Below are 15,260 nucleotides of genomic sequence, written 5' to 3' on the forward strand. Positions count from 1 at the left end.
TCTGTGGGATCTGGGCATCCCACACCAGCGTCGTAAGACCAGACCAGATGCCTGTCCACTCTGATCTATTTTGAGTTAATGTTTGTGCATGGTGATTGGTATGCTCCAGTTTCATTATTTCACATGTAGATCTCCAACGTCCTCAGCACCACAGTTTGAAAACACTCTCCTTCCCACTGCAGGGCCTTGGTCTGTGGGGATATGTTTTGTTCTGTCAGACTGCCAATTCCACACTGTGTGAATGACTGTGGCATTTTAGTAAGTTTTGAAACCAGGAATTATTGGTCCTCCAGATTTTCTTTTTTCAAGATGGTTTTGGATATTCGGGTGCCCCTGAAGACCCCAAACGAAGTTTGAGTCAGTTTTTTTTCACTCTTGGTGTTTGGTAGGGAAGGCATGGAATCCAGACCCTGTGAACAGTACTGGTACTATGAGCATACCATGTCTTCTCGTGTTGTAATTTCACTCAGCAGCAAATTGTGCTTACCCTGTCCAAGCCTTTCTTGTCCTTGGTGAGTAATTCTGAGTCACCTGTTATGCTGTTATCAGTGGAGCTGTGGCAGGATTCCTCACTGTCATTCAGAGAATCCCAGGGATCTTGGCAGGCAGACTGCTGGGCGGGATACAGGTGTCAGTCCTAATTAATTGTTTTATAAAAATATATTTATTTACTTGAAAGAGTTAGAAACAGAGACAGAGCCCTTCCATATGCTGGTTTGCTCCTCAGATGGCCGTACATCCAGGGTTGGGCTAAAGCTGCAAGCCAGGAGCTTCATTGGGGTGTCACACATAGGTACAGGGACTCAAATCTTAGGGAACCACCTGCTGTTGTTCCTGGGCATAGTAGCAGGGAGCTGGATTGGAAGTGGAGCAGCCAGGACTCTGCTACCCTTATGGAATGTGGTGGCATAGGTGGCAGCTTTCCTGACTGTGCTCCATCATTGTATCTGTAATTTCTCATACATGTTGACCAGAAGCCCACAAAGCAAGCCCCCTGGGTGTTCACAGGGGGACTGGTGCCTGCCTGCCCATGTGTCCCTGACCTCTTTTATAACAGACATAGGACTTGCAGCTGGCGCCTGCCCAATCCCCAGCGCCAACCTCCAGCTGCCTGAATCTTCACTCTGCCAAGGGACCACAGTTAACTGCAAACCCTTACAGGAGGAAAAGGGGAACAAAATTAATTCCACAAGAGAGGAGTCCAAACTCAGCCCCTGTGCACTGGCGCTTGTCTGAATGCCCAGCTCTGTGTGCAGGAGGGGCTGGCCTTGTGGCATTGCAGGTTAAAGTGACCCCTGCTACAGGCATCCTCCTACGAGCCCCGGGTTGAGCTTCAGCCACTCCACTTCCAGTGCTGCATCCCGCTAGGGACCTGGAGGAGCCGCAGAAGGAGGCTTGAGCATGTGGCCCTCTGCTCCGTACACGGGAGACCCAGATGGAGCCTCAGCTTCCTGTTGTGGCCCGGCATGGCTCAGGCGTTTATGGCCATTGCAGACACCCTGGTGGCTGGGAGCTTTGTGTCTCTCCTCTCTCTGTGACTTCAATTTAAATGAGTAAATAAATAAATGTCTGTTTTTAAAAAGCAAATAAGACTGTCCAGTCCTAGTTCTGGAAGCCAGAAGTCTGGAGTTGGGGTCAGAGCTGTGCTCCCTTGACCCCAGAAATCCCCTAACAGGCTCTGCCCCTCCCGTTGCAACTGCTGCTGGCTCCTGGGGTTCCCCAACTAAAACTGTTGATGGCACCCACAGCAACTCGGCATTGCCTGAGTGACAGGTCATGCAGGGAAAGAAGACAGGGTTGGGGTTCCAGAGAGAGCTGCCCCCTCCCGAGTGTCCTGCCCTTGCTGAGCCAAGGCTAAGGCCCAGCAGGATGGAGTGACAGTCATCTGCATCGGTGACTCCTGGTTCCTGCAAACACACTTGCCCTCTCCCTTCCCTGCCCCGGTTTCCCCTTCCTCCTGGCAGCCCAGCCCTGGCCTCCCCGACCCCAGAGCCCTGGAGCCATTGCTGTGCTCCCAGCACTTGTCTTGGCGCCCACACACCCTGCAGAGGCTCCTGCTGTTTGTAACCAAAGCCTGGGGCATCAGACGGGAGGCCTGGGAGTGTGGGCGGTGTTGTGGGCTGGACTGCACAGGGCTGACCGAGGGATGTGCCCATGAAACCACTGGCTTATCAGCGACAGCTGGGCCTCGACCACAGGTTTATTAACAAATGAGACACGGGGAATGGAAGGCCGGTGCACAGCCCCCAGCCCTGCATGCCACCCCACGGGACAGACTGGCATGCTGGCCCCTGCCACACCCTCATTGGCGGGCGGGAGCTCAAGCTGCCCACAGGCCTGGGGCGGCAGCAGGCAGAGCGAGCAGCAGCAGCAACACAGGGGAGAGGTCTGGCGAAGGTGCACCACGGGCTGTCAGCAATCTTATCCAGCTGAAGTAGAAACTGACGTTGGTGTAGATACCAGGTCGGGTGCGCAGCCCGCAGCCCACACCCCAGCTCACAACTCCAACCTGGTACCAGATACCATCGATGTCGCAGACCAAGGGTCCACCAGAGTCGCCCTGGGGAGCAGCAGGGGTGAGCACGGCCTGGGCAGGGCCGGAGGAGCCAGAGGGCCCGGGGAACAGAGGGTGCAGGGCTCGTAACTGTGCCCACTCCCCCAGCCCACTATGTGAACAGGCCTCAGGGTGGGCCTGCCCAGTGGGGCAGCAGCACCCCCAGCGGGCGTGAGGATGAGGCCCAGGTGTGGGAAGGAGCAGTTCATGGTGAAGGCTGAGGCACCTGTGGCGGGATTGGGCCCCGCAGGACGGTGGTTTACTCACACTGCAGGCGTCTATACCGCCTTCCTCTCGGCCGGCACAGATCATGTTCTCTCGAACTGACCGGCGTTCGGCGGGCAGCGTGAAGAGGGAGTTACACAGGGAGGCGTTCAGGACGCTGAGCTGCACTTCGCGCAGGCCGAAGGGAGTGGGCCTTTTGCCTAGGGGGAAAAGAGCAGGATGGAAACAGTCCACACAGCAGGACCACAGGGCTGAGCTTGTCAACCAGCTGGCCCCACGCTGAACAACTTCAAGTCAGCACTCACAGCGGGGGCCACAGCATTTTACAGAGGTAAGCCGTAAGGGACGGAGCAGACAGACACGAGTGTTCCTCCCAGGACAGCCTCACAGATCCACAGCAACATACAGGAACAGGTAGAAGGCAGAGCGAGAATGTTCAGTAAGGTTCATTTAAGAAATGATCTATTTATTGGAAAGGCACAGAAATAGGGAGAGAGAGCAAGATCTACCATCCACCATTTAATTCCACACATGGTCACAATGGAGGTAGCTGAACTGGTCCAAAGCAAGAATTCAGGAGTTTCTTCTGGGTTTCCCACGTGGATGCAGGCACCCAAGCACTTGGGCCACCCTGTGAGGCCTTACAAGGCACATTGGCAGGGAAGGGATGGGAAGTGGAGCACTTGGGACTTGAACCGGCATCCACATAGGATACCGGACCACAGATGGTAGCTCTACCTGGTACACCAGGGCACCGACTCAAGATTTATTCATTGTTTGAAAGGTAGTGATGCAGCGAGAGAGACAAAGATCTTCCATCTCCTGCCGCAGACGCCAGAGCTGCAGCCGCGAGCTCGGATCAGCAGGTGGAGAGTAGATCTCTCATATAGATGCAGGGGAGTGCGGCAGCAGAGGCCACCACCACAGACCCCACGTTCCCCTGGGAGTGCTGCCTCACCTCAGGGTGGTCCTCAGATGGGAGACGCTCTGCCTGTGTCCTCTCCTGTGCCTTTAAGTCATGACTCCACAAATGTGTCAAAGTGTGCATACTCCTTCAGATAGAAGGGCCGAGCCCACATAGGGAGCCGTAGCGGCCACCGTGCTCACACTGGAGCCTGAGCCGCTCTGCCAGGCATCGGGAGGCGGGGTGGGAGGCGGGTGTTCTGCCCTGCCCCTTCTGCCCACACAGAACTGAGGTACAGGCCCAGGCAGACAGAGAAGACACACACACGAGTCCAGTACTTCTGTTGGCAGATGGCATGGTCATATTTGATGGGAACCCTGAGATACCACCAAACCTGCTAGGAAGTTTTCTGTGCTGCCCACCTAGGCTGCTGGCCCGCATAGTGCCTGCACTGCGGGTGGGAACAGTGGGGAGTGGCAGTGGTGAGAGCAAGCGGGAAGGAGAGGGCTCCCCAGGATGCGGTGCCAGCTGTGGCTAGTACAGGGCATCTGCGACACAGCCCGCCCCTCCCCAGCCCACTCATCCCTGGCTCACTCTCATTGACTAAGATCTTGCCCCAGCCAGTGGTCCAGCAGTCAGGCCTGTGCTGGAACATGGCGGTGGAGGACAGGACGCAGACGGGCTGCACGTAGCTGCTGTAGGTCACCAGGGAGGCCAGCTGCAGCAGGGCGATGTCGTTGGCCTTGCCCTTGAACTCAGGGTACAGAGCAATCCTCCGCACACTGTACCGGGTGAACCAGGCGCGGAGGTTGTAGAAAGGCGCCTTGTTGATCAGCTCACCCAGCTGCACGTGCCACCTGTGTACATCCCGGGCCCTGGCAGCAAAGGAGAGAGAAGGCAGGGCGCTGGGCAGGAGGGCCACCCAGGGAGGTGACACTGAGGGCTCACAGCAGCAGGCCTGTCCAGAGCCTGGGGGCAGAGGGGAGTCTGAGCGGCGATTCCTCCCCTCACCCTGGTCCTGCCCCCTCCCACAGCTGTCCTCCCACAGGGACACAGCCCAGCCCTCCAGGAGCATCTGTGCAGCCCAGCAAGGACTGAGCTGCAGCAGATACCAGGATCGGCGCTGCGCAGGAGGCAGAGGCGTGACCATTTACCGGCAGCCCCCTGAGCTTATGCCACCCACTCCTGCTCCTGGGTCCACCCCTGCTCAGAGGGAATCAGAATGGAAGCCCCTGTGTGTTTGAAAGGCAAGACAAACAGTGGCCCCAAGGTGTATGGGATTGTTCTGGAAGAACATTCTGGAAAAATATGCACAGGGCTTCCTGCAGGAGCACCTAGGGGTCCTAACGTCTGTGGGAACCACAGTCCAGGAGAAGCATTGGGGCATTGCATGGAGAGGGCAAGTTCATGGCCTGCCCTCTCCCCAGCGCTGCCAACTCACTTTGCCACGCAGTGCCCAGCTGTCAGCACCCAGCGGTTGTTAAGCAGGGTTCCCCCACAGACCGGCACACCATCCCTGAGCAGGCTGGCCATCCACGGCCAGCGCCCCCGGACCGACTCCACCCCGCCCACGATCAGCGACTTCATATTCCGATGGCCACAAGGTTCTGGATGAACGGAGCGAGATGCAGTGAGGCACAGAGGCGCACCGGGCCTCCCCTAGAGATTGGGGGTGGTGGGGGTGGGGGGGAGGAGAAACGGCTTCCAACCTGGACCCCCGCAGCGGGACCAGGTGGAGCCGGGACCCTCCCTCGGTGCCCACCGCTCGCTCCGCCCCCAGGGCCCAAGGGTTACTTGAGAGCAGCATGGTGTTCAGGGGACCTGGAACAGAGAAGAAAAGTGAGGCGTCCTGCCTGCTCCCCCTCCCCGCACCGCGGCACTGCGCGCGCGGCAAGCGCTCCCTGGGCACCTTACCTGACAGCGGCTCCTCTCCCGGCGGCACTTCTGGGTGGAGACTGCAAGGTCAGTTCCCTGGACGTGCACGCGCCCGGCCTCCCCCCTCCCCTCGGGAGCGGCCAGCAGCCACCCCTGAGCTCACCCGGCCCCTCGGGGGCCACCCGCGCCAGCAGCAGCAGCGCCAGCAGCAGCGTCCCAGCCCCCGCACCCATGGCCGCTTCCTCTGCACCCTGGCGCCCCCTCTGCTGCCTCAGACTCCGAGCATGGAGGGCGCCGCCTGCAGGACAGAGCCGGAGTGGGCACTCAGGAGACCAGGTCCTCATTGGACCTCTCCAGGGCTGCCAGGGACCCTCAGGCCTCACAGACCCTGTTGTCCCCAGCCACACTCGCAGCTGTAGCCCAGCAGCTCCTGGGCCCGAAGCAGCCCTCTCTCACCTGTACCCTGGGCTGCTGGTGGCCCCGCTCTCCCCACTCCGTGCTTGGCTCCTGGTCTAGCTCCCTGAGAGGAGCCTCAGCAAACCCTCCAGATGGGCTGTGTGGCCCAGCAGGATGTCCCCTGCTGTAGCTCTGGGAGCTTTCCAGGAGCCACAGCAGGAGGCTGGCTGTGTCCTGTCAGCCTGGAGGGCTCTTGGCCTCCTCCATAGCTGCCTGAAAGAGCTTTGGACCCTGGGACTTGGGGATGTGCCAGTGGCCTTGCCCAGCCACCCTCACTTTGTTCCTGGATTGACAGGTGAGAAGAATTCCCTGCAGGCAGTGCCCTTTTATGGAGTTGCACTGTGCCTGGGTACAGCGAGAGACTCCGACCACAGCATCTCCCAGTTTTCTGTCACCACATTTGGGCTTATGATCAGATGCCTTTGTGCCTCTTCTGGTCAGCACATCACCTGGACACGTCCCTGCCCTCCAGGGAACCTCATGGGTCAGGCAGTGGATGCAGGCCCACTGGTCCCATGTCCCATTGAGTGACCCCCAGGCACCAACAGCCTCACCTGGAGCACCCTGGCCCTGGGACACCCTCAGATCAAGTGGGTGGGGTTCGGGAAAGAGTTGACCCCACTCCTCAGTGTCCTGTCCTCGCTAAGCCAAGGCTGAGGCCCAGCAGGATGATGTCTGTTGCCACGTCGGTGACTCTTGGTCCCTCCAAATGCATTTGCGCCTCTCCCTTCCTTGTCTCAGTTTCCCCTTCCTGTCCTGAGCTTCCTGGGATTCCCCCACCCCCAGGTAAACACCTGTACCCATGTCCCGCAGCCAATCAGCCTCAGGGGGATGTGTGGGCTGCAGAGTCCGGAGTTGTTGTGATAGGAACCATGGTGTGGGCCTCGAGGAGCGCGTCCCCTTGGCAGCACAGCCCAGGGCCTTGCCGTGCCCAGAGCCCTGGAGCCATTGCTGTTCTCCCAGCATTTGTCTCGCCCTGTAGAGAGCGTACAGATAGGTGGGGGAAAGTGGTCCCGAGGTTTGGAGGTCCGTGTGTGTGGAGCCCCCCCCGCCCCGGCTGGATGTTGAGTTGTCAGGGAGGCTGGCAACTGTAGGACTGTTTTAATGTTTATTGGGAAATTGGACAGACAGGACCAGCTCATGGCCCTGCTGTTGGCCTTGGGGTCAGGTGAGCTACAGGGTTCGCAGCACACACAGCAGGGTCAGCAGCGGCAGCGAGGGGCCCAGCGTGGGCCCTGGGTTGTTGATCATCACGTGCCGAATCCAACGGAAGTGATGGCTGATGTTGGTGTAGACGCCAGGCCGGTTGGGCCGGCCGCAGCCTATGCCCCAGCTTACAACACCAATCTGATACCAGAGGCCGTCTGTGTCACAGACGAGTGGTCCACCAGAGTCCCCCTGCAGAGCACCATGGGTGAGCCCAGCCTGGCACCAGCAGGGACTGGGGCGTGGGCAGGGGCAGAGTGGGCCAGTGAGAGAAATTTCCTCCCCTCCCCACAGTGACCACACTTGGACTCATACATGCACAAAGGCGGGGAGGGGGTAGGGGCACAGCCTGTTTCCAGGTGCTTATGTGAGGCTTGGATGACACCCAGGGACACAGCTGGCTGCAGGTTCAGGGCCCGGGGGCCGTGGTAGAGCAAGGAGTGAGCAGCACTTACAAAACAGGCATCCTTGCCTCCTTGGGGTTCGCCTGCACACACCATGTCTCCCCAGATGTTCCAGCGGAAGTCTGTTCTATGATAGAGGTGATTACAGATGGAGGTGTTGATGATGGCGACCTGCACTTCCTGGAGAGTATAGGGATACGGCAGAACTGTTGGGACAGGAGACAGTGGAAGATATGGTGTGGCCCTTCTCTGAGCAACAGTGCCATTGGGGCTGGCATGTGCCTGGGCACCTGCAGGGCCTAGGATGTAGCTGCTCTGGCTCCATAGCTCTACTGCGGCCCCCAAACATCACAGGAACCTCGGTTTGTCCCTATGCCCCAGTGAGCAGGCAAGCTACTGGGCTCCCTGACTCGGTGTCCCTGAATGGAGCCGCAGCCCAGGGGGGCACCTACTGGGCTGTCTCCTCAGTAGCACCTGGGGTCTCAGAGCTGCAGCCAGGAGCTGTGCTGTCCTCTGGGGCTCTGGATGGAGTCAGCATCCAGGGTCCCCAGAAGCCTAAGCCTGGTCACATGCAGCAGCTTCGCCCTGCATGGCAGGACACCGAGAGCTGCCCTGGGAGGGTGTGCCCAGCCCACGCCAGAACCTTGGGCACCCTGAGCCCTTTGCAGCAAGGGCTTTCCCTACCCTGAACCCAGGCACAGTGAGACCAAGACCTCCTGCTAGCACACTCGGGGAGGGCAGCAGCCAGTGTGCATCCTTGGCTCACACCACGAGCCTGTGGCCAAGCCCTCCAGGGAGGGGCAGGGACCCATGCCCTAGGGAAAGCCCCGTGCTCTCCATCCTCCCGACCCTGACCCCTTGCCCCGTCTGAGCCTGCCAGTCTTATCTCCCTACCAGTTCTGGGGCACTGGACAATTTCCCTAACTCCATTCATTGTTCATTGCTTCAACTGTGCAACACCCTCAATTTCATTTGTAGGAAAACTCCAGAAAGACCCTTTATAGCTCCTGAGCCTGTGGCCATGAGCAGTGCTGCCATGCTGCCTGCCCATGCAGGAGCAGCGCCTGTCCATCTTTCCCTGACTGCAGGCTGACGTGGCCAGGACAGAACATGCCCAGCCCAATCACTGGCATCCCAGTGGACTGATGCTGAGAGAGGCAGCTGCTGAGCCGTGTAGCCAGGCACCACAGAGGGGGTCCCTGGGAGGTGAGGCAGGGGAGGGTGGCTGAGCGGGCTGGGGCTCCAGAAGCACCGGTCAGCGCTGGAGCAGTGCAGAGGGCGAGGGGGTCCTGGAGGGGGTGTAGGGCCGGGGGCTGGGGCAGGAAGATTAGGAGAGCAGCCCTTCCTTCTCATACCACAGCTTGGGGCCACTCGGGGCTGGGGGCTCAGTGCGTGGTTCCTGCCAGGCAGGCAAGGCTCCAGGGAGCTCGGAGGCTGGGACAGGGCTGTTCCCTGGCCACCCTGCCCCCAGCCTCACCCTCGTTCTCCTCCACATTGCCCCAGCCGGTCACCCAGCAGTCTGTGCGATTCTCAAACCGCACTGTGGAGGGCAGGAGGCAGACCGGCTGGATGTTGTCAGTGTATCTGACCGCAGAGGACAGCTTCAGCAGGGCGATGTCGTACGGCGAGTCGCCCTTGAAGCCGGGACTCATGAAGATGTGGTCCACCCCGTAGCGATTGTAGTAGGCCTGCAGGTTCCAGAAGGATGGTCTGGCAGTCAGCTCGCCAAACTGAACTGTAAACTCGAAAGGGTCGCTGGACCTGGCAGGCAGGAGGGGCGGGACAAGGGGGGCATCTGAGCACACGTGGGCCTCTCCTGGAGGCTAACCCTGCTGAGGGGCAACTACTTGCCCCTCACAGCAAGTCCATCCGACAGCAGAGTGAGAACAGATTCCCTGCACCAGTGCCGGGGACCCTGTGGGGTGGGGGGCACAGCAGAAGTGGGCTGTACCCCCCTGTGGTCTTATCACCTCTCAGAGCTCTCCTCAGGACACAGGCACTGAGCCCTCTACTCCAGAAAGGTGTGGGCGCGCGTGAGGAACACTGGGCAGGGCTGGCTGCCCACCAGGTGCAGTGCCCTCCCCCCACACCAGTGAGCCACACCTGCTGAGAGTAGAACGAGGGTGGGAGCCAGTGATGCCATTTGTAATTGAAAAACAAAAAGGACAACCCACCCAAAGGGGTATGACAAAGTTCTGGAAAAATATTCTGTAAGGACTTGAGTAGAGTTCCCTCCCCGCCCCCTTCCCGCCCTGGGCGCTACACTCACGACTCGAAGCAGTGGGCAGCGGTGAGCGCCCAGCGGCGGCTGAGCAGGCTGGCTCCGCAGATGTGGCTGCCCCACTGGCGCAGGCTTCCCTGCCAGGGCCAGCGACCCAGCTCTGTGTCTTCTCCACCCACCACGCGCGACGGGATGGCCTGGCGGCCGCATGGTCCTGAAGCGAGCAGAAACCTGTGGAAGGCTCACCCCGTCGGGTCTCATCCCGGAGCCCGCCTGGGGTCCTGCCACGGGTTCCTGCCCCTTCCCCCTCAGGACCCCGCTGCTTGGGACGAATCCTCAGTGTGGGGCGGGGAGGGGACGGCGCCAAGTGCGGAGCGCCTACCTGACAACAGGTTCGCTTCCGGAGGCTCTGGATGGAGAAAGGAAGAGTTGCCATGGCGTCTACGCCCCTAATCCCCTCGCCCACTCGCACTTAGGGGCCCATCAGCCGCCGCCCCAAGCTCACCCGGCTGCTTGGGGCCAGCCCGGGCCAGCAGCAGCGCCAGCAGCAGCAGCAGTACCGTCCCGTGTCGCTCTCCCATGGCCGCCTCCTCTGCACCCTGGCGCCCCCTCTGCCTCCTCAGGCCCCGGGCGCGGAGGACGCCCCCTGCAGGACAGAGCCCGGGGTGTGCACAGCCTGGGTACCCAAGAGACGGGGACCTCTTGGACCCCTTGAGACCCAGGGCTGACAGGGGCCTGTCAGGCCTCACAGCTCCCCCTGCGTCCCCTGTACTGCCGCTGCAGCCCAGCAGCCCGTGGGCCGAAGGGGCCTGCTCCCACCCACACCCCAGGGTGCTGGTCGCGAGCTCTGCAGGGGGCAGCTGGGAGGTCGCCTCGTCCTAGGAGCTGGCCTGGCAGCCTGGGTCCCTGCCGGCCTAGGCTGCCCCCTGGAGGCAGCGCAGTTCTGTTTCTTCAGCGAGTATTTCGATGAATTGAATGATTGATTTAGTGTCAAGAGCGTGTGTATCAGGCACTCCCAATAGATTGTTTTTTGCTTAATAAATAATAGTTGTACATGTTTATGGAATACAGTATTTCAGTGCATATGTGCAATGACTGGGTCAGATATTGGATATCTGTCTCCTCAAACATTTGCTATTACATTGGGAATATTCAAAACACTCTTTATTGCCTGTTTTGTTTTTATTTAAGAATTTTCTTTTTAACATTGTTTACATGGGCCTGGCCTGATAGCGTAGTGGTTAAAGTCCTTGCCTTGCATGCACCGGGATCCCATATAGGCGCTGGTTCTAATCCCGGCGGTCCCACTTCCCTTCCAGGTCCCTGCTTGTGCCCCAGGAAGGTGTGGAGGCACTGGGCCCTACACAGGTCTGAGCGGCCCAGAGGAGCTCTGACCCTTGTGGCCATTTGGGGAGCGAACTAGCGGACAGAAGAGCTTTCCCTCTGTCTCTCTTCTCTCAGTAAATCGGAAATGCCTTTCCAATAAAAAATAAATATTAAAATACTGAAGTGTTTACATATCAATATTAGAGTTAATCATAACAAATATATAATTAACATACTATAATAGGAATGATTACATAAATGTGCAAATATTTATAAATATAAAATATTAAAAAATAACCTCAGATGTATGCCCATGTAGACCATTTATTAGAGTGGGAAAGGTCAAGGAACAGGGGACGTGGGTGAGACAATATGTGTCCAATTTTCTTTTTCTTCTTTCTGAATCTGAGGGAAGGAGGACAAGAAGGGGAGAAGCTGCACCCAGCGGGGACACGGAACGACCACTTGACGTCATCCCAGGGTCCCAATGTGGAACATGTTCCAAGGGTATTGCCTAAGTGGTTTTGATAGTTCCGAGATGCTATTGATTCTGTTGCTCCAAGGTTGAGGAAATCTTTCCAAAGTCTGTTGGCTGACATAGTTCACCTTAGAGTCTCCATTCATCCAGATACTTGCTGTTAAAGCTTGGTCAATTTGGTCCAATTTGTCCTGCACTCTACCCTCTGCTATAATACTAGATGCCCTCTGCAGGTCTCAGTGAGCTGGCATGTCCCCCATGTGCACCTGGGCATGCCACCTGCTGCAGAGGCTTCAGCAACCCAAGAAATCCAGGTCTTACATGTGTACTCACGGTCAGACCAGAGACCCTGTGATTCTCCCTGTGGTTGGAGTTGTGAGTCCAGTAGAGGAGGGCCCCGAGGAAACCTCACCTGACCTAGACCTAATGGGGCCCAAGTCAGTCTGTCACGCATAACAGCCTACATGCACACTGGTGGCTGCAGCCACCAGCTCCATTTCATATGCAAACCAACGGATGCTGTGACCCAGCCCAACCCTGTCCACCAAACACTCAGCCCCTGCATACCAGCAGGAACTGCAGATAACTCCCACCAGGCTCGCCCTCAGCTTTGGCTCCTGTGCATGCTGGTATGTGCAGCTGACTGGACCAGCCTATCCTGCATCCCATTTGGCTTTCGTACACATCAGTGGGTACCAGCCCGATTGATTACACTCTGTAGCCCACACTTATGCCAAGTGCCACCGGCTGTCCAGCCAGGCCTGCCCCAGCCCTGGTTTTCATGCTCATAGGTGGGAGCTGCAGCCCATCAAAGGGATGCCCACAGTTCCCCTACTAGGCCCACTCCCAGCCTGAATCTTGCAGTTTCCAGGTGGTTCTGCAGTCTAGCCTGATAACACTTGTGCCCATTCCCAGGATTTGCCAGCTGCTGCTGCTAGGCCTCAGCAGCTGCACTTAGTCTGGCTCATGCATGTATAGTGCATGTGGTCACTTAGCCCAGTCTGGCTCTCCCCCAACGAAGCTTACATATAAGACAATGGGTTCTGTAACCCTGCCCAGCCTGGTCTGTCCCACGTCTCAGCTCTCAACTGACAAGCACGAGCCAAACCATAGCATGCCGGCATGCACAGGAGCCAGGATGGGGAGCAAGCCTTGCTGCAGTAGGCTATTGTACCCACTGGGTTCACATGACAGCCAGGGATGGGGGCAGGCTGGACAGAATGTAGGCTGCAGCACCCACCAGTGAGAATTGGGACTGGGGGCAGCCCAGGGCAGGCCAGGCCAGGCTGCAGTTTCCAATGGAAAAGGCCAAGATGGGAGCTAGACTGTGCTGGGCTGGGCTGGAGCAACCACCAACATGTACAAGAACTGTGGATGAGAATGGGCCTGGTCAGGGAGCTATGGGGATGCCCAAGCTGGGCTGTGGTTCTCACTGGTAAATGTAAGAGCCAGAATGGGGCAGCCAACAGGGTTGGACAAGACTGCAACATCCCTCAGCATTGGTGTGGACTAGGTCTGGAGTGTTAGACTGGGCTAGGCTCCAGCAACCACTGGAGCTCAGAAGAGCCAGGGTGGGGCCCGGCGCGATAGTGTAGTGGCTAAAGTCCTCACCTTGCATGGCCTGGGATCCCATATGGGCACTGGTTCTAATCCCGGGGGCCCTGCTTCCCATCCAGCTCCCTGCTTGTGGCTTGGGAAAGCAGTCGAGGACAGCCCAAAGCCTTGGGACCCTGCACCTGCATGTTAGACTCAGAAGAACTTCTAGCTTCAGATTGGCACAGCACCAGCCGTTGTGGTCACTTGGAGAGTGAATCATCAGATGAAAAATATTTCTCTCTGTCTCTCTTCCCCTATATATGTACCTGACTTTGCAATAAAAATAAGTAAATCCTTTAAAAAATGCTATAAAGTACAGCATTCCTCACAGAACAGATTTAAAAAAACCCCAACAACCTCAAGTTTGGTGTTATGCACAGTGAGTAAAGCCATTGCCTGCAGGCGGCGATATCACATCAAAACCAGCTCATGTCCAGATCCTTGTTAATAAGCCTTGAGAAACCACAAAAGGTAGCCCTCATATGTGGGTGCTTGTGCCACCCATTTTGGAGACCTACAGGTAACTCCTGGCTTTGGCCTGGCCCAGCCCTAGCTACCATGGTCATTTGGGGACCAGTAGATGGTAGATCTCTGACTTTCCCGCTCTGAGAATCTGCCTTTTAAATAAATATCAGCTTTTTAAAAGGATTTATTTTTTATTGGAAAGTCACATATACGGAAAGGAAGATCTTCCGGCTACGGTTAGAACCAGTGCCTATATGGGATCCTATGATGTTCATGGTGAGCAATTCAGCCGCTAGGCTACTGTGCCAGGCCCCGTCAGCTTTGTTTTGAGAAAAATTTTGGGGCCCAGTACTACAGTTCAGTGGATAAACCCTCATCTTGCCAATGATGGGCTCTCATATGGGTGCTGATTCGTGTCCTGGCTGCTCCACTTCTCTTTCCCTCGGAAAGCAGTAGAAAATGGCCCAAAGCCTTAGGACCCGCACCCACATGGGGGACCTGGAAGAAGCTCCTGGCTTCGGATCAGCTTAGCTCCAGCTGTTACAAACTCTTGGGGAGTGATGCAGAGGACAAAAAAATCTTTGTCTCTCCTCTCTGTAGATCTTAACTTGCCAATAAAAATAAATCTTAAAGATGATAAAATTCCTCACATGCCGGAGTCCAGCTCCAGCTGAGTTCGGAACTCGCGAAGGGTGTGTGGATGAGGTGCAAAGAAAGAAAGAGACGGACCACTAGGAACTCTTGACCATCGTGGACCACGCACAAAAGCTGTCCGCTTTATTTATACAAAATCAGTCAAACTCTGGCTCAGGCTTTTTACGTCACGCTCAAGCGGGGGTTTCTAAAGATAACTCTGCCATTTGTTTCACCTAAGGCTAGAATGTTAACCACCTGGTGCCTGGCACCTGGCGCCTGGCTAGGAAAAGGTTCTCAATAGATGATGCATATCAGTCAGTAGCACATTCCTACCACAATTACTTTACAGCTGGGTCTTGAGACAGTCAAGGAAGGAAGGGGCCTAAAAGATCAAAGAAAGAGGGAAAGAATAGATTCCCACTACACCTGAAGACAGAACACCCTTGATTAGCATAGGATCAAAAAAGGGGGGTTAGCACCCTTGATTAGCATAGGATCAAAAGGGGGATTTAACACTCTTGATTAACATATTGCCACAGGATGCAGCCCTAACAGCAATAACAGCTCTTTGGCTAAAAACGGCACCAGCAACATTAGCTTCTAAGTTCCTATTGATATTTAACAGTAACTCCGCAGAGGCAGACAATGCCTAAATAGATTACAGAATACTCAGCGGGGTTGTCCGGTGTCCATGCAAAGGGAGGCAGAGCTGCATTCAGGTGTTGTAGAGACATCCGCTGGGCCTTGCCACACAGCGGGAAGTTCCTTGCGACCTTGCCTGCAATAGAACGATACTCTTCACACCTTCCTGTCTTCCACTCCCATCACACGGACCCCAGCACTCACGCACGAAAGGGCAGATAGGTACTGGTACTATATCCTGTTCAAGGCTGGATGACAGGAGATGAGCTGTT

At 56.9% G+C, this 15,260-nt stretch overlaps 2 protein-coding genes across 2 annotated transcripts; both read right to left on the bottom strand.

The window, feature by feature from the left end:
- Window positions 1–2,320: 2,320 nt before the first annotated feature.
- Window positions 2,321–5,791, bottom strand: LOC121167883 (serine protease 41-like). Its single transcript, XM_040997585.1, has 7 exons — window positions 5,722–5,791; window positions 5,598–5,627; window positions 5,478–5,504; window positions 5,125–5,290; window positions 4,278–4,558; window positions 2,822–2,979; window positions 2,321–2,560 (listed from the first exon to the last, which is right to left on the bottom strand). Exons 1-7 carry the CDS (start codon window positions 5,789–5,791, stop codon window positions 2,321–2,323), a joined length of 972 nt encoding a protein of 323 aa, XP_040853519.1.
- Window positions 5,792–7,187: 1,396 nt separating this feature from the next.
- LOC121167884 (testisin-like) lies at window positions 7,188–10,426 on the bottom strand. The gene is made up of 6 exons (XM_040997587.1): window positions 10,351–10,426; window positions 10,228–10,254; window positions 9,894–10,059; window positions 9,102–9,385; window positions 7,676–7,830; window positions 7,188–7,412 (listed from the first exon to the last, which is right to left on the bottom strand). The coding sequence occupies exons 1-6, from the start codon at window positions 10,424–10,426 to the stop codon at window positions 7,188–7,190; spliced, it is 933 nt and encodes a 310-aa protein (XP_040853521.1).
- Between the last annotated feature and the right edge of the window lie 4,834 nt (window positions 10,427–15,260).

This window comes from Ochotona curzoniae, unplaced genomic scaffold, assembly GCF_017591425.1.
Source record: "Ochotona curzoniae isolate NIBS_2020 unplaced genomic scaffold, NIBS_Ocur_1.0 patch433, whole genome shotgun sequence".
In the NCBI taxonomy this organism is placed as follows: domain Eukaryota; kingdom Metazoa; phylum Chordata; class Mammalia; order Lagomorpha; family Ochotonidae; genus Ochotona; species Ochotona curzoniae.

Excerpts from the sequence above, each read along its gene's own strand:
- LOC121167884 (XM_040997587.1), bottom strand. The coding sequence starts at position 10,426 with ATGGGAGAGCGACACGGGACGGTACTGCTGCTGCTGCTGGCGCTGCTG. Across the intron at positions 10,255-10,350 it reads GGCTGGCCCCAAGCAGCCGG|AGCCTCCGGAAGCGAACCTG; the intron begins GTGAGCTTGGGG and ends TTCTCCATCCAG. Across the intron at positions 10,060-10,227 it reads GGAAGCGAACCTGTTGTCAG|GACCATGCGGCCGCCAGGCC; the intron begins GTAGGCGCTCCG and ends TGCTCGCTTCAG.
- LOC121167883 (XM_040997585.1), bottom strand. The coding sequence starts at position 5,791 with ATGGGTGCGGGGGCTGGGACGCTGCTGCTGGCGCTGCTGCTGCTGGCG. Across the intron at positions 5,628-5,721 it reads GGTGGCCCCCGAGGGGCCGG|AAGTGCCGCCGGGAGAGGAG; the intron begins GTGAGCTCAGGG and ends GTCTCCACCCAG. Across the intron at positions 2,980-4,277 it reads CAAGATCTTAGTCAATGAGA|GCAAAAGGCCCACTCCCTTC; the intron begins GTGAGCCAGGGA and ends TTTTCCCCCTAG.